Source organism: Mustelus asterias, chromosome 6 (assembly GCF_964213995.1).
Source record: "Mustelus asterias chromosome 6, sMusAst1.hap1.1, whole genome shotgun sequence".
Taxonomy (NCBI): domain Eukaryota; kingdom Metazoa; phylum Chordata; class Chondrichthyes; order Carcharhiniformes; family Triakidae; genus Mustelus; species Mustelus asterias.
The window spans coordinates 103,919,962-103,945,620 of NC_135806.1; the positions used below are offsets into that span (position 1 = coordinate 103,919,962).

A 25,659-nucleotide genomic window follows, 5' to 3' on the forward strand; every position below is an offset into this window, starting at 1 on the left:
CAAGGCACAAGTCAGGAGTGTAATGGAATATCCTTTAAAAATGACACATCCTACTGTCACTACAGCTTTCATTGCTTCTGCACAGTATATAGTGGGTAGATGCGCATTGATGTGCCATAGTTGGCATGGGGGATCTTCAGGGATTATTTGGGCACATGGCTTGGCATGGGAGGAGATAGCATAGGAAAATAGGACTTAGTAGCTGGAGTAAACCATTCTGACCTTTCAGCCTGCTCCGCCATTCAAAAAGATCATGGCTGATCTGGTAGTGGTTTCTACTCCACTTTCCCCTCGGTCCCCATAACCCACAGCTCCCTTGTCTGTTAAAAATCCATCAAATACTGCTTCACATAAATTCAAAGATCAAGGCTCCTCTGCTCTCTGAGGTAAAAAGTGCAACAGGAAATACATGTCGACTCAGAGGTGGAGCGCATTATTTAAAACTTTTAACACGCTAGAGACACATGTTAGGCAAAGAAATAAGCAGACCTGTGAGAATTGGCTTCACTTTGGTCATGCTACTATTTTCATTGCGTAAGACTGCTCCTGATACCTTTCACATTGCTCTATATCATGCTGAAGCTGCTCATTTTATTCAGGTACTTTTTCTCCTGGTTGCATACAAAGACAGATTGACCCACTCCCAAAATCAGACAAGACACATTCAACAGTCAGTGCATCCGTGTAGTATGCTGCAATAACATTGCAAAGCAGTAAATTGCTTTTAATTTCCTGCTGCAATTAATGCAAACCAATACAGGTTTGTTCAGTTCTTTCAGTAAATTGATACAAACAGTTACTTTTGTTAATTCAATTGTTACAGCCTGTCCTGGTAGAATTGAATTTTCAAATTATAAATTGGAATAGACTGAATTGAAATGGTATGTTAAAAAAAAAAGCGAGGCCCATATGTGTGTGCCTTTTAAAGTCAACAGGAGTTCTCACTAGCTATTCATCAATGTCTAGCTATGTTGTCTTTACATTCTGACATGAGACCATTGTGTTTAGACATCCTTTTATCTCTTCACTAAATACTTACTCCAAAGTAAACAAACACAGTTTCTGAATCATGCATGTAGAATTTTTGTTAGCGTATATATTGTCACATTATTTAGTTTATTCAACAAATGAGTACCCCATGAACCAGAAAGCTACTTCTAATGTAAATCTTTTTTGAAGTAAGAGAAAGGCAGATTTATTTTTGTAACTACCAGTGTAAGCAATAATTGTGTGCTGCAGATGGGAACTGTGCTTTACACCTGCATTTTTTTGCAGACTTGCTTTAGAAGCCAGTGCAGCTGGAATTACATCAAGACAGATGTTGATGCGCAAGTTGTCCCAGTGCAATTGCTTTGCAGTTACAATTTGAGACTGCATTAGATCACTGTATGCCTTTTCACAGCTGGGTAAAGTATATGCAGGCCAGTGACTGCAAAACTGCTTCAGTGGTCTGTAAGGAGGACTCGGCTGCTAAGGCTCATTGTGGGTAAATAACATGGCCAGCTCTGCCCTCAGTGGGCAAGGCTTGTTTTTATTTATGTTGCTGTTGGTGACAGTTCTGCATCTGGAAGTGGTCAGAGAGCAGGTTCTTCTGATGATGTGCAAGATATTGTTCATCTTTCTGCAGTGCTGCTGACAGTAGGACTGTGACTGACAATGCAGTAAGTGCTCTATTAGCATCAACACTGAACACTCGCAGGTTCTGTGATACTGAGTGGATGCAAATATAAAGGCTGGAATTCTAATTTGAAGCTAACTGCAGTGGCGGGCGACTCTGGCAGCATCTTTCCTGCTGGCCAGAATAGCGGGATCCCTGCGCCAGATTCTGCGCTTGAAACCTCATTCATTATACACAGGTGAGTTCCCCTCCAAATCAGCTGGCGGGCCAGCTTAGCTTTGAAGATCCTAGAGCCATATTTAAACACTAGTCCAGTACACTCGTATCACTCTCTCCTGCCCACCTGTCATCACAGACCAAAGGGTAAAGGATAGCAGCTTCAGGAAGAAGTCTGTTCCGTCATTCAATAGCTCTCCCCCCGAGCTCATCACCTGCGCGGCGACCATAACCCACTTGCACTTCTACCGACTACATCTAGAGTCTACATCCATCCCCTTCCCGTACATGATGTGATCTCCCTTTGATCCCCTGTTTGTGAGCTTTTCACACAGCTTTGTCTGTTTCCTACGTCTTATGGTTCTATGGTCCAGATTCCCTCCCCTCTGCCTTCCATTGTTCATATTCTTCATTCACCTCCTTGCCCCTCTGCATGCCATCGTGAACCCTTGCCCTTCCCTCCCCTCCAAGCACAGCCCTCTTTCCATATTGCCCCCCTTGCCAGGCCACCTTCCCCCTGCACCAACTTGGCATGGAGAAGGAGGCCATGAACCGGTCTTCCTGGGCAGTGTGGTGAGCAGCACATCAAGGTCAGCGCAGCACTATGCCGGTGTTGCACTCACCCCCGGAGTCCCATGTGAACCAAAAACTGCCCTGTGCACGCCATCATTAACAATCGGGTTTTGAACCATCATATTTATGCACTGGCATGATGCAAGATTAGAAGGCCTGATGGGATGCCAGTGGGCAGCTGTTTCAATAAGCATTCATGAGATGCAAATGAATGCAGATGCCATTCACGGCACGACCCAGTAGGAGGACCAACCCATCATTAGAGAATTACTACGCAATTTTGCACTGATGGGTTTTCGACTTGTTTGGTTCCTGGAGATTCTCAACAATATAAATAAAAACAAGCCTTACCCACTGAGGGCAGAGCTGGCCGTGTTATCCAGCCACTATGAGCCTTAGCAGCTGAGTCCTCCCTGCAGACTGCTGAAGCAGTTTTGCAGTCACTGGCCTGCATATACTTTATCCAGCTGTGAAAAGGTATACAAATTGTATCTGCAAAGCAATTGCATTGGGGCAACTTGCACATCAACATCCGTATTTATGTAATTCCAGCCGCGTTGGCTCCTAAAGCAAGTCTGCTCCTGCACCGCACCCCCCCCCCCCCAACCAGCGCCCCCCCCCCATCCCCTCCCCCCGCAAACACACCCAAAATCTTTTCTACATTGCGATTTTTATTCATCACAGGCATCAATGGCCATCAATAGAAAGGTTGGCATGTATTGCCCATCCCAAATTGCCCCTTTAAGAGCTAGCGATGAACAGCTTTCTTGAAGACAGCTGAATGGCTTGCTACAAAAACAGAAAATGCTGAAAAATCTCAGCATCTGTGGGGAGAGAAGAGATCCAATGTTTCGAGTCTAGATAACCCTTCGCCAGACTTGCTGGACCGTTTCAGAAGGCAGTTAAGAGTCAATCACATTGCTGCCGGTCTGTAGTCAACTGTAGGCCAAGCCAGGTAAGGACGGCAGGTGTCCTTCCCTAAAGGACATTAGTGAACTAGATGGGCTTTTACGACAATCCAGTAGTTTCATGATCACATGTGCATTATTTAATTAATTGAATTTAAAAATCCCAGCTGCTGTGATAGGATTTGAACTCACGTCTCTAGATCATTAATGCAGGCCCTTGTTTCCTGGTTCAGTGATTTTACCACTACACTGCCATCCCCTTGGGGCTAACGTCAGAACAGCATCACTTATTGAAACTACACTTGATTGAAATTAATTTTTCTTAATTTCTGTTCTGGTGGCCTCACCGATGCTGCTTGTTAATTTGAAAGTAATCAGTACCAAACATTAATACAATTACAATAACAACAATAACTTGGAAATATGGCCTTTGATGTAATAAAATGTCCCAATGCACTTGATAGGAGAGTTTTCAGACACAATTTGATGCCAAGCCACAAAAAAGGAATTTTTTGAACGGACAACTCAAAGATTGATCAAAGAGGTAGGTTTTAATAAGCATCTTAAAGAAGGAGAGTGGAGAAGAGTGGTGTAATGGCTTAGGAAGGAGTTAGAGTGCTTAGGGCGTCAGCAGCTAAAAGTGCAGCCAGCACTTTTGGATCAAAAACAGGGATGTACTCAAGGCCAAAATCGCAGAGGTGTAGAGGTTTTGGAGGGCTGGAGGAAGCTATTGTGACAGGGAGGTGAAAGGCCATCAATAGAACAGGAGCCATCATAGGTTAGCAAGCACAATGGTAATGGATGAAGGGGACCTGGTGTGAGTTAGGATGTGGGCAGTAGGGTTTTGGATGTGCTCATGTTAAGGAGGGTGCTTAAGGAGGGTTAAGGAGGGGACTGGCCAGGACAGTGTACCAATAACAAAGGCACAGGTCAAGCTTCCTGCACCAAATGAATCATATCACTCAAGATTGAGACAGCAATGATTCATTTGTTGTTAAAGAAGGCTGCATGTTGCTGCAGTTCCATAAGACCGTAAGACATAGAAGCAGACGTAGGCCATTCAGCTCATTGAGTCTGCTCATTTTGAGTTGATCAACAACAGCTCTATGCACATATGTTGGGCAACTTCCTTTTAAATTTGGAGGGCACAGGGTTGGAACGCCAGCTTACTACTAACATTAAAAATATTTCAGAAGTGCCCAAATGATCAAATCGACCACGTGAGCAACTTGCAACAGGCTGGATTAAGGTGCAGGATGTGACAAAACATGGATAGAATTATGGAGGTCAATAGCAGGTGCTAAAATGCTTAGATCTTAAGAGACTGTGTGCTTAACTTCCACGTAACATTCCACGTAATCATCTTCATGACACTGTTCCCTTTGATCATGATGGATTGGTTTTGAATTAACAGGGTTAGGCATTTAGCCCCTCAAGCCTGTTCTATCATTCAATGAGATCATGACTGATCTGTGACCTAATTTCCTACATTGTCTGAGACCCATATTCTTTAATACCTTAACAGTGATCTATCAACCACAAAATTGGATCTAACAATTAACTCAGCATTTATTACAGTTTACAGAAGGGAGTTGTAAACTTTTATCGCTCTTTGTGAGTTGAAGTGTTTCCTAATTTCATTTTTGAAAAGTCGAGCTCTAATCTTTAGACTGTTTTCTCTACTCCTGGGCTTTCCCACTACTGCAAATAAATTATCTCCACCTACCCTACCTGTTCCTCTGAATACCTTGAAAACTTCAATAAAATCACACCTCAACCTTCTAAATTTCATGAAATACAAACAGATGTTTAGCTGAGCGCCAACTTCTCCATCCTCACCTTGCAGCAGCAGCAGAGTGTGAACAGACAAAAAATTACAACTCTCGTCTTGTAAGTTAGCCTTTAAGTCAGGATAACATTTTCAGAAATTTAGGCTGCGTTGCCTTCAAGGCCAATGCATCTTTCCTAAGATGTGGTGCACAGAACCTCCCGCAGTGCTCCAGATGGAGTTTAATTAGGGCAGGAAATCTATCATTTGCAGTTCTGATTCTTTTCATTACCTATTGACATTTTAATGAGCAGTGTCCCCGGACAACTAAGTCTTTTTGGACATCCATTGAAAGATTTTCGCCATTTAGAAAATACCCTGTTCTATTCTTCTTAGGTCCAAAGTGGCTGACTTCACACTTGCCAACATTGAAATCCATTTGCTACAGTTTTACCCATTCACATAACTTCAACACCACTTTCCCACCTACCCTAGATAACTCTTTGACCACCTTGCTTAGCAAGAATCTATCTGGCTCTGCAACAAAAATATTCAAAGACTCTGCTTCTACTGTCTTTTGAGGAAGAGGACTCTAAAGACTCACGACCCTCTGAGAGAAAATAATTTTCCTCATCTCTGTCTTAAATGGGTGACAAAAAGTGACTCCTAGTCCTAGATTCTCCCACAATAGGAAACATCCTTTCCACATTCATCCTACCAAGAACCCTCAGAATCTTCTATGTTTCAATCAGTAAGAAGTCTCACAACACCAGGTTAAAGTCCAACAGGTTTATTTGGTAGCTCGAGCTTTCAGAGCACTGCTTGAAGGAGCAGAACCTGTTGGGACGTTAACGTGGTGTTGTGAGACTTCTTACTGTGCTTACCCCAGGCCAACTCTGGCATCTCCACATCACGTTTCAATCAAGTTTCCTCTTACTCTTTTAAACTCTAGCAGACACAAGCCTCGCCTGTCCAAGTGGCAAGTAATATTCATGCCACACAAGTGCCAGACAATAACCGTCTCCAACTGGAGAGAATCTAACCATCCTTCACATTCAATTGCATTACCATGAATTCTCTACTATCAGATCTTAGGAGTTATATTGAGAAACTGAACTGGACTAACCATATAAATAGTATGGCTTCACGAACAGGCCAGAGACTAGGAACCCTGTAGAGAGTAACTCACCTCTTGACTCCCTAAAGCCTCTCCACCATCTACAAGGCACAGGGGTGTGATGGAATAGTCTCCACTTGCCTGGATGTTGCAGCTCCAACAACACTCAAGATGCTTGATACCATCCAGGACAAAACAGCCTGCTTGATTGGCATCCCAACTACAAACATTCATGCTCTCCCCCACTGATGCACAGTGGCAGCAGATGTGTAGCATCTCCAAGATGCACTGCATGAACTCAACAAGCCTCCATAGACAGCACCTTACAAACCTACGAACACTACCACCTAGAAGGCCATGGGCATCAGTCATGTGGGAACACCACCAGCTGGAAGTTCCCCTCCAAACCACTCACCATCTTGACTTGAAAATATATCTCCATCCCCTCTGTCACTCGGTGAAAAACCTGGAGCTTATTCTTTAACAACACCGGTTCAAGAAGGTAGCTTATCGCCAGCTTCTCAAGGGCAGTTAGGCTTGTTTTTATTTATGTTGCTGTTGGTGACAGTTCTGCATCTGGAAGTGGTCAGACAGCAGGTTCTTCTGATGGTGTGCAAGATATTGTTCATCTTTCTGCACTGCTGCTGACAGTAGGACTGTGACTGACAATGCAGTAAGTGCTCTATTAGCATCAGCGCTGAACACTCGCAGGTTCTGTGATACTGAGTGGATGCAAATATAAAGGCTGGAATTCTCCTAATTTGAGACTAAGTGCGATTCCGTCAGCTCATTTCCCGCTGGACAGAATAGCGGGATCCCTGCATCAGATTCTACACTTGGAACCTCATTCATTATGCACAGATGAGTCGCCCCCTCTGAATCAATTAATGCTGGCCAAGCCAGTGATGCTTACGTCCCATGAATGAATTAAAAAAACAAAAGACCGAAAACTTTGCAATGATCTTCAGTCTTGAGTGCCTGAGCACCCCCTCATCACAGAAGCTAGTCTTCAGCCAATTTAATTCACTGCAAATGATATCACAAAATAGTTGAACACAGAGGATATAGCAAAGTCTATGAGCCCCAGAAGAATCCTAGATGTGTTCCAGAACTAACTATGGCCCCTTGCCAAGTTATTCCAATACAGTTACAACAATTGCATCCAGCAGGCAATGTGGAATATTACCCAGCTATGTTCCATTTAGAAAAAGCAGGACAAATCTAAATTGTAAACTGACTTTATGCATTTACTTAGTCATAAATTAAATGATGGAAGATGGCTACAAGAGCAGATCAGATGTTAGAAGTTCTGTTAGGACTTCACCTCCTGATTCACCAATGCCTCCCCACCATATGCAAGTCAGGAGTGTGATGGAATACACTGCACTAGGCTGGATCATTGCAGCTCCTACACCTCTCAAGAAGCTCAATACCATCCAGGTCGAAACAGCCTCCTTGATTGACCCCCTCTCCCTCCACCACCAATGCACGCTGGCTGCAGTACTATCCACCACCCCATTATCAAAATTGTTATTAAATACGGTGAGGCCTGAATATAGACCCTGGCTGCATACCACTGGTCACATCCTGCCAATTCGAGTATGTGTTTCTTATCCCAACTCTCTGTCTCTTGTCATTCAGCCAATATCTTAACCAAATCAATAATTTGCCTTTAACTCCATGAACTTCAGTTTCAGCTAACAGTCTTCTACCAAATACTTTCTGGAAGTGCACATAAATAATATCCATAGACATTCCTCTGTCTAGTACTTCAGTCACTTTTTTGTCAAAAATTCAGTCAGGTTTTGCAGGCATGACCTATCTTTCACAAATTCATGCTGGCTCTGTCTGTTTGGCTGAAATTTTTAAGATGTTTAGCCATTCTATTCTTAGTTATATGCTCTTGTTTAAATATCCTAGCAACTGATGTTAGGTTAACTGGTCTACAATTCTCTGATTTCCCTCCTTCAACATCCTTAAATAGTGGAATGTAGGCACAGTTTTCCTAAGTGAGAAAAGTTGACAAGATAATTGAATTTTACAGTGTTCAGCAGTTCTGCTGAGGGTGAAATCAGGGCACATAGTTTGTTCCTCATCCCACACTTAATGGCAGACTTGCTTACATCTCTTTCCATAGCTAGTTTTTTTTCCTGGAACAGGTCACTTGCATATTGCCAGAGGTTATAGCTTGAGGGGCGCCATTCTGCATCAAGCATGTGTGACCAGGAGTCTCTCCCACTGTTATCACCTGCCACTGGCATGTGTTGGAAGGATTTACAACTTGACACCCAACCTATATGGCCACGTTATGAACGCACCTTCCTTAGCTATCAAGTCTTTCGGTGGGACATGAAACCAGAGCTTCTGGCTCAGAGGCTCCCCAATGCACCATAAGACATGCAACATATCAAGCATGCGAAAGTAAAATACTGCAGATCTAAAATAAAAAAACAGAAAATACCGGAATTGCTCAGCTGATCATGCGGCATCTGTGGTGAATGAAACAGAATTACCATTTAGTTAATGTTTTGACTTTTCATCAGAACTGGGTTCCTAACCTGAAACATTCACTCTTTCTCCCACCACAGATGCTGCCAAACTTGCTGACTATATCCAGGTAGAGAACAGAGATTTTATGAATTAGCCCTCCCAGTGTGGAGGTCCACCTTACAGGGACATTTATTGGGAATCTGAACATGATGATCAGCGGTAACTTCCAAATACATGCTTCTGTGGGCTGATGCTCAAAGCTGGGATCACCCAAGGAAATACTGGATAATGTGATGTGGGGTCTGGTTCACTCAAACTTAAAATTCTAAATCTGCACCAGTAAAAGGATTAAATATTCAAAATTTGGATGTGCTAACAGGTTGTTTGGTCTTAAGCAGATGTAGCCAGAGTACCGCATAAGCCTGCATTCCCCCTGTCTGTCCTTAATGAATGCTTTGAATTGTAATGAATGGACACATCACTCTCAGGGGAGTCTCAGATGGATAATTCACCCATTAGTTATCTCTTCCACTGTTTTTTGCTGAATTAATATATTCTGTCATTGTCCCAATAAAAAATTCGGCTTGCTTTGCTACTTTTATGGTGAGCTGATCGAAATTATAATGTCATTTTCTATTTTCCTCTTTACAGAACAAGGAAATTCTGAGTCCCTTTCAACAATGTATATTTAGACAAAAAAGGATGCATTTGCACACAGTCTTTTTAGCTCTTCCATTAAAGATATAACTCATTTCTAAAACTAAATGTCAATGAGCACAACCTATGGATGTCTACACTTCAGTAGTGCCTCTTCTGTGAAGTATTAACTGTGAGAGAATACAACAAATTTGGATCATTTACCCTCCATGTTTTGATCTGATTTGAGTTCCATTATTGTTAAGACCCCTCAGAGTCTGATCAAAAACAGAACCCAACATGCCAAGCAATCCCATGTATAGCAGCGACTATTGAGAAATCAGTTGTTTTTGGAAAGGTTTCCTACAATCATGTTCAATGTCACATTCCCAAGAACTGCGATCACTCTTGAACTAAGTGAACTTCCAATTAGCAACGAACAATTGATTTTACATTAATGTCAAACAGAAAGCTAGCTCTTTGGTTACTAAATGGTCTGATTAGAAGAATTCAATATAGAATTCTTTTTTCATGGTAAGGCTTGTGCCAGCCAATAGCATTTGTTGTACTTCAGAATTAAATTACAGGCCACATATGGAGCACAAACGAGTGATAGTATAATATAAACATTCAGTTGAAGCCATGATTCATTAAGTGAAACTTGAAACCATTTCACAGATTTAAGTAATGTTAATTACAGTATATTAAAACGACTCAATGTATTTTCGCCAAGTCCTTGACGCAGGCAAATTATAAGTTCAAGCAATATTTATATTACTGTTACTTTAGTAACAATGCATTTTGTATTATGGCGTTTGGGTGTTTTGAAAACTAAATTGTGACAATAACGATAAAATGAAACAAATGATATGCAACAATGCACAATTTGGTACTTCAGTCACTCCCTTAAGGTAATTAAACAGCTTTAAACGCCTATAAATGCACTACACTAACAAGTTGATGCCTGTGGGAATACCATTACAAGCTTGGCTGCCCATTAGCCTTTTGGTACAAGACTGTGCCCTTCCAGAGATTTTTGCATCCCATCCCCCTCAACATCATTACAAAATGGGTCAGTTTTTGGATAAACTTTCCACATTTGTCTGCTCGGGATCCATTCAATTCACTCTTGTTTTGTTTATTTTTGTATCACCAATCATTACAAATCAGCATTAAGGTAATAGAGAAACTGAGAAATCAGCATTAACTGAGAAATAAAATGGTCATTGCAAAGAGAAAGGCCGGAATTCTCCAGAGGCTGGGGACTCGCCCAAAATCTTGTAAGATTTGTCAAAGTGAAAGTCAATGCTGATTTTTGCTGAACTAAGAACTGAACGCTAAAGAATACCTCTAAAGCTGGTGACACAATCAGCAAGAAATTAAAGCAGACAGTGACTGTGCTGGAACAAAGGAACTGGTGGAAACAATACTGTGCAAAGAAGCAGATATAGTCGTGATTACTGAGACATGGATACAGAAAAATCAGGACTTGGAATTAAATATTGCAGGGTATAAGGGCCAGAATTTTCCAGCTGTTCAGCAGAGGCAGATTCTCTGGTCCCTCCGACAGCACACCCCCGCTGCGGGTTTCCCAGCACCATGGGATGGCTACACTGAGAAATCCCATTGACAGCAGCGGGACCAGAAAAAAACTGCCACCAGCAAACGGAGCGCTGCTTCTCGCTGATGAGAGGACAAAGAATTCCGACCAATATGTTTAACAAAGGTGGAGAGGTAAAAGGAGTGGTGAAGAAACTGTGCTTATTAGCAATAATCTAACGGCAGTAGATAAAAGGCAGCTATAGAAAAATAGAAATAAAATCCACGCGGATAAAGATGGAATTCTCTGGCCCCCTATCAGCAGCTTTCTCGGCAGCACGAGGCAACGCGCGGTTTGCTAGCGACAGGATCTTCTGGTCCCGCCACTGTCAATGGGATTTCCCATGGTAGCCACCCCAGGTCACCAGGAAACCTGCCCCGCGGGGCTGCACTGCCAGCGGTACCAGAGACTCCACCACTAGCGAACAGCCAGAGAATTCCACCAAAGTATCAATCGCACTATTAGGCTAAGCATAGTAGGTGGAGAGGATGAAATATGCAAAAGAATTAAGAAAAAATGAGTAAAAACATTGAATTATAGAGATGGGAGATTTAAACTCTGGAATTAAATGACCTGAAGAAGTGGGTCAAGGGCATAAGGGAATAATGGTGTTACTACAGGAGCATAAAGAGCAGCATAGAATGGTTGGGCAGAATGCTGTATGTTCTATGTATCTAGACTGGTTTCTCAGTAGGCGATGCATTGGAAATTCATTGATAATAAATGAATCATATTTATTTTTTGGGATAAGTAAAATTGCTTTAGTAATGATAGTTATCCCTACAAAGCAATAAATTATGTAGTTACATTAATCTCACAATTTGAAAGGCAACTGATATATTATACCAAAAAGGTAGATTCATGTAATATTAAAAATGGAACGTTTTGCCCTTGTGGAATGGAACATAGCCGAGGAATTCAACTGATAAAACAGATTAATAAGAGTCAGTTGGCATATATGAAATTGAAATTTCTATAGTAATAATCTGGTTAGTCTTCACTAAGATAGTGGCTATAAAATTGCTCAATGCCTCCAGTAACACCATGACACTAGCAGAGGTCCCTTTTGGGAGCTGTAAGCTCTGCTACACAAAATTATGCTTTGATTTGATTTGATTTATTATGGTCACATGTATTAGCATTCATTGAAAAGTATTGTTTCTTGCATGCTATAAAGACAAAGCATACCGTTCATAGAGAAGGAAAGGAGAGAGTACAGAATGCAGTGTTACAGTTATGCCCAGGGTGAAGAGAAAGATCAACTTAGTATGAGGTAGGTCCATTCACAAAAGTCTGCTGGGCCATATACGCAGCACGTTGCAATGACCAAATTCCCCCCAAACAAAGCCACCAAATGCAAAGAGGCTGTTGGAATTCCCAGACCTGGAGTACCCAAATCCTCAACCCCTCAAGAGGCTGATGCACAATCAGAAGAAGGAAAGATGTACTGACCTTGGGTTCAACAGTTGTGGCATCTTGGATTCGAGACCTGAATCATTCCAAAGAAAGAACTATCTTATATATTGCCAGCCTCAACCTCCTTACCTTTATTCTCCTCTCAAGAAGTGGACCAGTTCATCCCATAACTGGACAGCTGAACATTCTAGCCTGTGTGAGGCAATTTGCATCAGCAATACACCTGGCTAGGCTGGTATTTGCTGCCTCCCACTTACTGTCCTTGAACTGAGTGGACAGCTGGGCCATTTCAGAGGGCAGTTAAGAATCAACCATGTTGCTGTGAGTCTGGAGTCACATGTAGGCCAGATTGGATAAGAAGGTCAGATTTCCTTCCCTAAAGGGCATTGATGAAACAGGTGGATTTTTACAACCAATTATAGTTTCATGATTAGTATTGTTGAGGCTAGCTTTTAATTCCAGGTTTTATTCATTGAATTTAAATTCCACCAGCTGTTATGGTGAGATCTGAACCCGTATCCCCAGACCAATAGCCTGGGCCTCTGGATTACTGTCCAGTGATAAGTCTCACAACACCAGGTTAAAGTCCAACAGGTTTATATGGTATCACGAGCTTTCAGAGTGCTGCTCCTTCATCAGATGAGTCACTCACTTGACAAAGGAGCAGCGCTTTAACCTGGTGTTGTGAGACTTCTTACTATGCCTACCTCAGTCCATGCCGGCATCTCCACATCATAGTCCAGTGATATTACTGCCACGTCACCATTTCCCTCTTCAAATTATAGGGTAACATTCACTACATTCTCCAATGGGATCAGTATTAGAGCTCACTAGCATGTATGATCTCCCTGTGAGTGCTGGGATTGCAGCATAAGGAATGACAGAAATTGCATTCATATGGCATCTCTTACATCCTTAGGACACATGTCACAGCCCATAAACTGCTTTGGACGTGTAGACTCTGTTGTTCTTAAATAAACGCTGCAGCCAATTTGCATGCAGCAAAATCCCCTGAGTAGCAATGAACTGAGTGAATAGCCATACCATTCGATGTTGGGATGAACTCTCTACTTTTCTTCGGAGTAACATGAATCTTTCACATTAGCTGAACCGCCACGACAAAGCCCTGGTTTTGTTTTTTTTTTTCCCGAAAAATGTTATTGCTAAAACTGAAATATCGGTTTGGCCCTGAACTGAAGTGTCAACGTCATTTATCTATTCATTCCCTTCATCAAGTTTGAATTCATCACCTACAACCTTAAAAGACAATCGTACTATCACTGAGTGAACTTGGTTCCAGCAACATGACTTTCACACAGTCCTTTTACAAGATGGAACATTGTTAATTAAAATAAACCTAGAATATCTTATTTATCGTTCATGCCTTTTAGAAAAGTTTCAAAATCCATATGAAAAAGATAACTCCAATGAAACCAAAAGCAATTGCTTCCGTCACTCTGCCAACAAGCCACTCATTTACTGCAATTTAAAGATGATATCAGCTGTAACAATTGTATTTATGTATTTTGGATTGGAACAAGGCAAAAGTCACAGCATTCATATAGAACATAGAACATAGAACAGTACAGCACAGAACACGCCCATCAGCCCACGATGTTGTGCCGAGCTTTGTCTGAAACCCAGATCAAGCTATTTCCTCCCTATCATCCCGAAGTACTCCATGTGCCTATCCAATAGCTTCTTAAATGTTCCTAAAGTTTCTGACTCCACTATCCCTGCAGGCAGTCCATTCCACACCCCAACTACTCTCTGAGTAAAAAACCTACCTCGGACATCCTTCCTATATCTCCCACCATGAACCCTATAGTTATGCCCCCTAGTTACCGCTCCATTCACCCGAGGAAATAGTCTTTGAACGTTCACTCTATCTATCCCCCTCATCATCTTATAAACCTCTATCAAGTCTCCTCTCAACCTCCTCCGCTCCAAAGAGAAAAGCCCAAGTTCCCTCAACCTTTCCTCATAACACTTACCCTCCAAACCAGGCAGCATCCTGGTAAATCTCCTTTGCACTCTTTCCAATGTCTCCACATCCTTCTTGTAGTGAGGTGACCAGAACTGCACACAATATTCCAAATGTGGTCTCACCAAGGTCCTGTACAGTTGCAGCATAACCCCACGGCTCTTAAACTCAAACCCCCTGTTAATGAACGCCAACACACGAGAGGCCTTCTTCACGGCTCTATCCACTTGAGTGGCAACCTTCAGAGATCTATGGATATGAACCCCAAGATCTCTCTGTTCCTCCACATTCTTCAGAACCCTACCTTTGACCCTGTAATCCACATTTAAATTTGTCCTACCAAAATGAATCACCTCGCATTTGTCAGGGTTAAACTCCATTTGCCATTTTTCAGCCCAGCTTTGCATCCTATCTATGTCTCTTTGCAGCCTACAACAGCCCTCCACCTCATCCACTACTCCACCAATCTTGGTGTCATCAGCAAATTTACTGATCCACCCTTCAGCCCCCTCCTCCAAGTCATTTATAAAAATTACAAATAGCAGAGGACCAAGCACTGATCCCTGGGGCACTCCGCTGGTAACCGGTTTCCAGTCCGAAAATTTTCCATCCACCACCACCCTCTGTCTTCTGTTAGATAGCCAGAGTATAGTAGAGTATAAAAACAATTTCAAACCATACTGCCATTCTAACAAACATAGGGCGGAATTTTCCCATCCCACTCGCTATGGCGGGACAGGACCATGCAAAGGTCCGTTGACCTCGGGTGGGATTTTCCAGGCTTGGGGCAAACACGGCTAGAAAATCCCACCCATAGTCCAAATATAATGGCTATGGCAAAATTGGTTTACAACACTCTTGTGGGTTAGGGTTAGGGTTAGGTTTATTAGGGCTATTTTGAATAATATCAACCATAACCATAGTAATTCTTGGATAAGAGGTTGAGATACAACAAAGTTATAATGCCACCAATTGCTAATTAAAGTTCAACAACTGACCCTTAATAGATACGACAGATTACCCCAATTAGAGTAAATACATATTTGCATAAAGATGTTCTTAAAAAGCAAATAAGAATAACCTACCTTGATCGGTTGGTGTTTTCTGCACTGTAGTATTTACAATTAACTTTTCCTCAACAACCAGAGGCTTCTGCTGTTCCTTGCTATCTGCTGGAGTTGGGGATTCTCTAGTTGACGATGAAACAGCAGAAAATGTTAAATCTTCCACAGCCTTTTCAGTAACTTTAGAATATGCAGGAGAAGGTTTCAAGGTTGTCGATGCCAATTTTGTTTTGGATGATTGTGTGGTGAAATATTCGTATTCGATGTCCGGTTGTGACATTTTGCCAGTCATGTCAACCTCCAAGATATCGGGAGGCAATGTAATTGATTCATCAATAATGACAGTTTCTTTGGCTGTAATCTCACCGGGCTCATTTTCAATAATGATGGGAGTTGCAGTCTTTTCTAAACGCTTAGGTTTCGCGGAAGTTTTTATTTCATGTTCAGTCATAGAAACAGCAGTACCAGGTTTAATTTCAGCAGAAGGAGCCGTGACTGTTGGCAACATTTTAGGTGCAGTTATGTTCCTCTGTGCCGTGGTGATGGGTACAGTGGTTGCTGTTTTCATACCTGGTGATCCTGCAGTTTGATAGCTTGTTATATTTTCCTTGCGTATCGCTGTGGGTTCTTTCACGATGTCAGAATCCTCTGTCTTTTCTACTGATATGGATGGGGAAGTAAGAATTGATTCATTCTGGAAAGGGGAAATTCCATGTTCCAATTTAGGCGTTTCGGTAGTTTTAGACATTTTTGTAATTATTACAGAGCTTGTTTCAACCTTAGGGGTTAAAGTGATGTCCTGTGTGAAGCTGGGTGTTGCTATCTCTGGCTCATCCTCAACCTTAGCAGGAAATGGTGATGTTGATGGGGTGGTTGGATGTAATTCAGTGCCTGGACTCAATGCACTAGCTTCCTTGCTGACATGCTCAACTGTAATCTTTTCAACAGTGCTCACTTCAAGTTTATCTTGGGGGCTTGCCACTGTAGAACTTTCAGTAAATGACATTGTGTACGAGTCAGTAGCTATGGGTGCAGCTTTTGTTCCCTCATAATCTATATGTATTGATCCTGCTGGGTGTGTTTTATCTACAGGCAATTTAGTTCTTGTTGTTTTCTGTGGCGTTATCACTGTAGTAATATAATCTTCACTTTTTGCTTCTGATGTTTGTATGGTGGCAACTATATCATGAGTGTCATTTTTCTCCGCAGTTACTGATAAAGGAGTCTCAAATGTGATTTTGTGATCAAATACAGTGAGGTGGATTTTTTGACTTTCCTCAACAACTTTTGTTTGAGAACTCAGAACAGTGGTGGCTAGCTCTGGTGCAGTAGAGGATGTGGACTCATCCTGTGCTAACTGAGTTGTCATGTCCACTTTTCTATCAGGTTCAACTGTAGAAATACCTGGTTCTACTTTAAAGCTTGGAACAGTATGTTCTTTTCCCAACAGACTTGTGCCATCTTCTGGTTCCTTTTCCTTGTCTGCAGCTATTTGAAGACTTACAGAAACTATCCGATCAATATATTTTGTGCCGCTCTCTGGTTCTCGATCTGCATCTGAGACAGTCTGATTTTCCTGAATCAATGGACCTTCAGTTAGTTTGTCTAGCCCACTGGACTCAGATATATTTTTCTCATGTAAGTCTTTCATTATGGAAACTCCTAAGGATAATGTATCAAAAACAGTAGTTTCCTCTATCTGGCCAGATGTCGTCGACTGTGCCACTGCCTGAGTGGCCCTAGTTTGATTTGTAGTCAAATCATCATCCTTGGGGCCTTCAGCTATATATTTTGGTGATGAAATGTTCACAGTGCTTTCTGGTGCGCTGTGTGTGTAGTAAGAAGTGGGCAGTGAAGTAAACTGTTGAGGTTCAGAGGTGACTGAGTGGACTGTTGATCTTTCAATTAACTTAGTTGTCTCAGTATGAATAGCTTTAATGCCTGCATCTTCAAAATCTTGACTGGACACTATTTCTGGAGAAAGGGGTTCAACTTCCGAATGTGGCTCTGTCTTATTTATTTCACTGGTGTGTGCTAATGGAACCAAACTCCTTTCAGATTCAACAAGGCTCACTTTTGCAGATACGGAGACTGTTGGTTCTATCGTAGAAAAAGCGGATGGTAAAACAGTTGCTGTTTCAACTTTAATTGTCCCTGGCTCAACTGTTATTGCTCTGATAGTTTCTGGGGCTACAACAGCACCAGTTACAGGTGCTGCAGTTAATGGCCTGATTTCTGTTGCTGAGGTAACTTCTCCAATGTGCTTCATTTCTTTCTCTTCAGCTGTTATGGATTGGATTGTAATGATGCCAATATCTTGTGAGGAGGTACCCACCTCTTTCTTGATGTCCTGCTCTTTCTTTGGTTCTAAACTAAGGTCATCAGTTACCGCTGGGGTCAATTGTGTTCCAAAATCATGTTCGGCAGACACTGCTTCATGCACCATTGAAACTACAGTCATTTTCTCAGTCTCTTTTTCAGGTTCCAGCTTTTGTCCTTCAGCCTCTGAATGAGACATAAAAACACTAGGGATGTGCGCTTCTTCAGTTAGTTGCAGTTTACCAGTGGCTGGAGATATGGTGGTTCCCATTGATAAGATTGCCCTGTCACCTTCTCCCTCCACAGGCTGAGTACTCTCACTTGCATGCTCTCCTGGTCTTACAGTATCAGGTGTTGTTGGTTCTGTACCGCTGGTGGGTTCCTTGATCTCTTGCTGCCTACTAGTTTGAGAGTCTTTTTCTGAACTTTCCGTTCTCACAGTGCTGGCAGCCGTAGACAATTTAAGCTTTTCATCTTCGACCGTTGCAATATCCACTTCCACTAACAACATGGTTTGCGTGCCAGGTTGCACCTTTTCTTTCTTTTGGGCAGGAGTACTTGGACTTTGAATTTCTTGCGTGACTGTTGGTTCAAAGGAGGCAGGTAAAGCTATTGTCTCTCTGACTATATCCCTGTTCAGGTCCTCATGTCCAACAACATGTCTTTCGCTATCTCCAACTGGAGTTTGCACACTGTGTATGGCTGCAGGTATTTCAGCACTTGTACTTTGTTCCATTGATGTTTTTACAGTGGCTTTATCACTAGGCCTTACTTTAATACTTGGAACCACACTGTGGTTCTGTGCGACTACAATGTCCCCAAGTTTGTCAATATCAATTTTCACGAGATGAATTCCGGTATGTACGAGAGTACTCGATGTCGGCTCAATGGCTAAATGGGTCTTCTGACCTTCTTCTTGAGAAGGCTTTGAATCAAGGCCTCTGCTTCGATTATAACCTTCAACAGTGAATGCAGCAGTTGGTTCGACCTTCTGAACGGTCAGATTAGTTGCAGCTTGATGCACCGTCCTTGGGCCCAAAGCTATTTGTGGTCTCAGTGTCTTTAAAGGCCTACCTATGAACAAAGGAAATATTGGAATTTTATCAGATTGCATATACCATACCATTTTTAGATTACATTCAATATTACACATGGCTAACAGTGAAAAACAATACAAAAATTATTGTGTTTTCCATTTAATGCTACAAAAGTATTGTGGAAATTCCTCTGTTGTTGTGGCAAGCACGAAATCTTTACCAGAAGTTCAACAATGTTGAGGCTGAAATTCCTGTCAGAATGGTGCAAGTGAGGACTCAAGATTTGCTATTACTGACATGGACTATTTGGAGCCCATCTAAATTTGGTGTCCTCCCCAGATCCAAATACTCTGGTGGTGTCAACACTGGAGCGGTACAGTAACACAGTGGTTATTTTGCAGGACTACCATTCTTGAGACCTGGATTAATGGTCCAGAGACCAGAGTTGAAATCCCACCATGGCAGCTGGGGAATTAAAAGTGCACTTAATTAAATAAATCTACAAGAAAAAAGTAGAAACTTTGGAAATAGGAGCATTCAGGAGATCATTCAGGCTGTTGAGCCTGATCCGACACCATTCAACTAGATCATGACTACTTCTATCTCAATGGCATTTTTCTGCACTATCCCTATATCCCTTGATGTGTTTACTATCTAGAAATATCAATCACTGTCTTGAACATACTCAATGACTGAGTCTCTGAAACCCTCTAGGGTAGAGAATTCCAAAGAGTTGCCACCTTCTGAGTGAAGAAATTCTTCATCACATCAGTCTGAATCTCAATCTTATTCTAAGATTGTGTCCTCTGATTCTAGACCTTCAACCAGAGGAACATCCTGAATGCATCTACCTCGTTGAGCCTTGTAAGAATTTTGCATGCTTCAATGAGATCACCTCTCATTCTTCTAAACGCTAGAGAATATAGACCTAGTCTACTTAATCATTCACAGAAACATAGAAGATAGGAGCAGGAGGAGGCCATTTGACCCTTTGGCCCTGCTCCGCCATGCTTTACAATCATGGCTGATCATCCAACTCAGTAGCGTAATCCTGCTTTTTCCCCGTAACTTTTGGTCCCATTCGTCCCAAGTGCTATAACCAGCCGCCTCTTGAATGCATTCAATGTTTTGGCATCAACTACTTCCTGTGGTAATGAATTTCACAGGCTCACCACTCATTGGGTGAAGAAATGTCTCCTCACCTCCGTCCTAAATGGTCTACCCTGAATCCTCAAGACTGTGACCCCTGTAGACCCCTGTCGTATTCCTCGCAGGGCGATCCAGTAATTCCAGGGATCAGTCTGGTGCATCTTTATTATGCTCCCTCCGTGGAAAATATATCCTTCCTTAGCTAAGGAAACAAAAACTATACACAATGCTCCAGGTATGGTCTAACCAAGGCTCTATACAATAGCAGCAGGACATCTTTATTTCTGTACTCAAATCCTCCTGTGATAAAAGCCAACATGCCATTTGCTTTTCTAACTGCTTGCTGCACCTGCATGTTAGCTTTCAGTGACTTATGAACAAGGACACCAAGGTCCCTTTGGGCATGAATTCTTCCCAATCTCTTACCATTTACGAAATACTCTGCATTTCCGTTTTTCCTGCCAAAGTAGATAATTTCATATTTTCCACAACATATTCAGTCTGCTATCTTCCTGCTCATTCATTAGCCTGTTTAAATTCCCTTGAAGCCTCTTTGCATCCTCTTCTCAACCCGCATTCCCACCTGCTTTTGTGTCATCAGCAAACATGAAAATATTACATTTGGTCCCCACACCGAAAGCATTTGTACAGATTGTGAATAACTGGAGTTGAACACTGATTCTTGCACTACCACACTAGCCACAGCCTGCCAACCTGAGAATGAACCATTTATTCATACACTCTGTTTTCTGTCCATTAACCAATTCTCAGTCCATGCCAGTACATTACCCCCCTCCCCCACCCTATCCCATGCGTTCTAACCTTGTTTTCTAACCTCTTGCATAGGACCATATCAAAGGCCTGAAAATCCAAATGCATCACATCCACTAGTTCCCCCTTATCTACTCTGCTACTCACATCCTCAAAAAGTTAAAACTGATTTGTCAAGCATGATTCCCCTTTCATAAATAAATGAGTCTTTTTCAAAGTGGCAGCCAGTGATTAGGGAGGTACCACAGGGATCAATGCTAGGACCCGAGCTATCCACAGTGTATATTAATGATTTAAATGAGAAAACTTATAACTCCAAATTTGCAAATGACACAAAGCTCAATAGGGAAGTGAGCTGTGAGGAGGAAGCAAAGATGTTTCAGTGTGATTTGGACAAGTTAAGTGAATTGGCAAATGTATGGCAGATGCAGTATAATGTGGATAAATGTGAGGTTATCCACTTTAGTAGCAAAAAAGGAAAGTAGATTATTACCTGAAAGGTTACAGATTGAGAGAAGGGAATGTGCAACAAGACCTAGTGTTCTTGTACACCAATTTCAATAAGTAAGCATGCAGATGCAACAGACAGTGAAGAAGGCAAATAGTATGTTGGCCTTCTTGGTGAGAGGATTTGAATGTAGGAGCAGAGATGTCTTGCTGCAATCATACAGGGCCTTGGTGAGACCACACCTGGAATATTGCATGCAGTTTTGGTTTCCTTATCTGAAGAAGTATGTTCTTGCTGTGGAGGGAGTGCAGCGAAGACTGATTCCTAGGATGCTGGGACTGCCGTAAAAGGAGAGACTGAGTCAGTTAGAATTACATTTTCTGGAGTTTAGAAAAATATGGTGGGTATTTCATATAAACCTAGAAAATTCTAACAGGACAGGGCGGATGCAGGAAGCATGGTCACAATGGGGAGGGGTAGTCTAAAACAGGGGTCACAGTCTGAGGATATGGGGTAGACCATTTAGCACTGAGATGAGAAGAAATTTCTTCACCCAAAGAGTGCTGAGCCTGTGGAATTCTCGACCACAGAAAGCAGTTGAGGCCAAAATATTGTGTGTTTTCAAAAAGGAGTGGGATATAGCTCTTGGGGCTAAAAGGATCAATGAAAATTCGAAGAAAGTGGGAACAGGCTGTTGAGTTGGATGATCATAATGAATGGTGGAGCAAGCTTGAAGGCCTGAATGGGCTCCTCCTGCTGTTATTTTCTCCTTTTAAAATTCACGTTGACTCTGCCCAATCCTACCATTATTTTCTAAAGGACCAGTTATCACATCCTTTATAATAAATTTTAGCATTTTCCCATCTACTGGTGTTAGGCTTTCTCTCTCTCTAGTTTCTTAAATAGTGAGGTTACATTTGCTACCTTCCAATCTGCAGGAACTGTTCCAGAATGTATAGAATTTTAGAAAATGACCATCAATGCATCCACTATCTCCACAGCAGGCTGAGATGCAGATCATCCAATCTAGCGGATTTATCAACTTTCATCCCATTAATTTGTCAATTACTACTTCTGTTTACTAATATTAATTTATTTCACTTTCTTATTCCCACTAGGCCCTTTGTTCGCAAGTATTTCTGGGAGGTTATTTTATATCTTCCTCTGTGAAGACAGGCACAAAATGGGGAATATTCCAAATATTTTTCGAAGCGTTGTCTCCAGCAGGAAAAGCGCAGCCATGAGCTACCTTGCCAAGTTTTCCCAACATATTTTTAAGCACTTTGACAAAAAAGTGAAGATTTTTAGGTCCTACGATATCAGGCTGGTGGGATGGGCTTGGAATGAGCATGTCTTGCCAGGAAACTCGGCTCCTGACAGATCAAGCACAGCACCCGATCTACAAAAATAAAAATATAAAAAGGAAACCGCCCCTCCCCCACCACCACCCCACAGACACAGAAGCAACCCCTCCAGGGAATCCACCACCCAAGGTAACCCTCACCCCACTCTGAACCTCCCCAATAAAAGCCAGACCTCTCCCCCCACCCCCGCACCCCCCCCCCCCAACCCCACCCCCAGGTAGCACCCTGTGAGTGCCCCTTTGCACTACCCCTGGGCATTGCCATGGGACAGTGCCATGGACAGTGCCTGGGCACTGGGGGGTACTGCCCATGCGTGACCCTCTCCCCCATGGGGGACTGTACTTACCAGCAGGTCCTATCCCCCAGTTTCCCATTTTTCAGAACCTGCTGTAAACCCTGCTTATGTGACATCATACAAGCGGGGGCAGGGGGCAGGAGGGGAGAGAATTCCCTACGTGGGAGAACGATATAGTGGGGAAGCCTGCTAAGTATACATTGATGTCTTATAATGGGGTTCCCGTCATGGCATGGCAAGAATCCCATTACATCACTGGCAAAGGACAGGGACTGTTGAGTGGGGAAATCCCGCTGGCGTGAAAGCGTTTTTGGGGCTCCGCCTCAATTCTCCACTCCACCCCACCCCCTCCCCCCCCCCCCCCCCCCCACAGCACCTGCCATTCCCTCCTGCTGAAAATAAGTATTTGTTTAACTTCAGCTTCTCTGCCATTTCCTTATTCCCTATTGCAAATGTTCCTGTCTCTGCCTGTAATGGGTTCACATTTGTCTTTGCTTTTTTCTTCCTTTTGCATATGCCAAAAGCAGCTTTTGCAGTCTGTTTTAATGTTTCTTGCTCATTTGCTCTCACATTCTTCTTAATCAGTTTCTTTGCTGAATAATAAAAGGCTCCAAATCCCCAGCCTTACTACTTTTTTGGCACCTTTATTAGCCTCTTCCTTTAATCGAAACAAACTTCAACTTCTCTTGTCAGCCATGGTTATATCACTTTTTCTGTTGTGATTTGTGCCTCAAAGGAAGGTATATTTATTTTAAACACGTATTAATTATTTAAATGCTAACCATTGCCTGTTTACTGTCACAACCTTTATTGTGGTCTCCCAACCTATTGCAGCCAATTTGCCGCCCATACTTTTGCAGTTTCCTTTGTTTAGATTTAAGACCCTAGCTTTGGATCGAACTACATCACTTGCAAACTTAATGTAAAATTCTATCATATTATGGTTACTCTTTCCTAAAGACTCCTTAACAATTAGATTATTAATTAGCCCTTATTTATTGCACAATACTAGACTAAAATAGTCAATTCCCGAGTTCGGTCCTCAACAAACTGTTCCAGAAAACCATCTTGTATACATTCCAGAAATACATTCTCTACAACATCACTGCTATTTTGGTTTGCCCAGTCTATATGTAGATTGAAGACTCCACAATTACTGTATTATCCTTATTACATGCACCTGTAATTTATTGATTTATACCATGCCCTATCCTATCACTACTGTTCGTTGGCCTATAAATAACACCCACCAATATTTGCTGTCTCTTTCTGTTGCTTAGCTCCACCCAAACTGATTCTACATCTTAATCTTCCAATCTAAGATCTTCTCTCACTAATTTACTGATATCATTCTTTGTTAACAGCACTACACAACCTCCTTTTCCTTTCTGCCTATCCTTCCTAAATGTTGAATACCCTTGAACATTCAGTTCCAGGCTTTGGTCACTATGCAGCCATGTCTCTAAAAGAGCAATTAGATCATGCCCATTTACATCAGTTTGTGCCATTAATTCACCCATCTTGTTGCACATAGTACTGGAAATAAACCTGAGATTATTGCTTTTGAAGTCCTGCTTTTTAATCTCTTCCCTAGGTCTCTAAAATCTGCTTTCAGGGCCTCGCCCTGCTTTCTACCTATGTCGTTGGTACCGATGTGAGCCACGACTGTTGGTTCTTCACCTGCCCCCAAAAAGAATGTCCTGCAGCCGCTCGGTGACATCCTTGACCCTGGCACCAGGGAGGCAATCTGAAGTAACCTGAACAGGAGGGTAAGGAAATTTGGCAAGTCCGCTACAACTTTCACCAACTTTTACAGATGCACAATAGAAAGCATTCTTTCTGGTTGCATCACAGCTTGGTATGGCTCTTACTCTGTTCAAGACCATAACAAACTACAAAGAGTCGGAAACGAAGCCCAGTCCATCACACAAACCAGCCTCCCATCCATTGACTCTGTCTACACTTCCCGCTGCCTCAGAAAAGCAGCCAGTATAATCAAGGACCCCATGTACCCTGGACATTCTCTCTTCAACCTTCTTCCTTCGGGAAAAAGATATAAAAGTCTAGCATCACGTACCAACCGACTCAAGAACAGCTTCTTCCTTGCTACCATCAGACTTTTGAATGGACCTACCTCGCTAGGATCTTTCTCTACGTCATCGCTATGACTGTAACACTACATTCTGCACTCTCTACTTCCCTTCTCTATGAACGGTATGCTTTGTCTGTATAGCGCGTAAGAAACAATAGTTTTCACTGCAGGCCAATACATGTGACAATAATAAATATAGTCAAATCAAGATGCGTGTCTCCTCCCCTAAATATTGACTCCACATCCACAACAATGTGGGAGGTTGACTCACAACTTCCTCTGAAATGGTTTAACTAGCCACTCAGTTGTAAAAGGATGCGCCATAAATACTGACCTTGCCAATAATGTCCACATTCAGTGAGTTAATAAAAATTAGGATGATCCCATTTCAACTGCTGGGATCATTTGTCAACTTAGACCCCTAAAGTGTTGCTAAGTTAGTCTCCTAATTCCTAATGTCTCTGAAATTCCTCAATTAAAATGCACCTATGATAGGCCCTAGGTAAATAGGTTTCCTGCCAGAACAAGGACTTCCAACAACAATCCATCATGTCATGGACAAGAACAGGAAGTGTATCTGTTGTATAGTCATGGTACTGACATCTGCTTTTTGTACCCAGTCACTCACTTTACAGTTGGCAGAGATCAAAGCCAAATACATTAGAGGTCAGCACAGTAAGTATACAAAACCAAGCACTCCCAATGATTCCCCACTGTCTCTTGAATAAACATAGGGTTTCCATTACACGTAGACAGGGTTTGCCGCAAAGTTTGCCCAACACTTTGCAAATAGA

The 25,659-nt window shown here is 42.2% G+C and overlaps 1 protein-coding gene across 1 annotated transcript in view; it reads right to left on the minus strand.

Moving 5' to 3' along the window:
- Positions 1-25,659, minus strand: part of LOC144495030 (uncharacterized) — a 210,807-nt gene that overhangs the window by 120,766 nt on the left and 64,382 nt on the right. Inside the window, exon 8 of the mRNA XM_078214827.1 lies at positions 15,412-18,783. Within this exon, the coding sequence (XP_078070953.1) occupies positions 15,412-18,783 (3,372 nt within the window). The remainder of the gene's footprint in view (positions 1-15,411; positions 18,784-25,659) is intronic.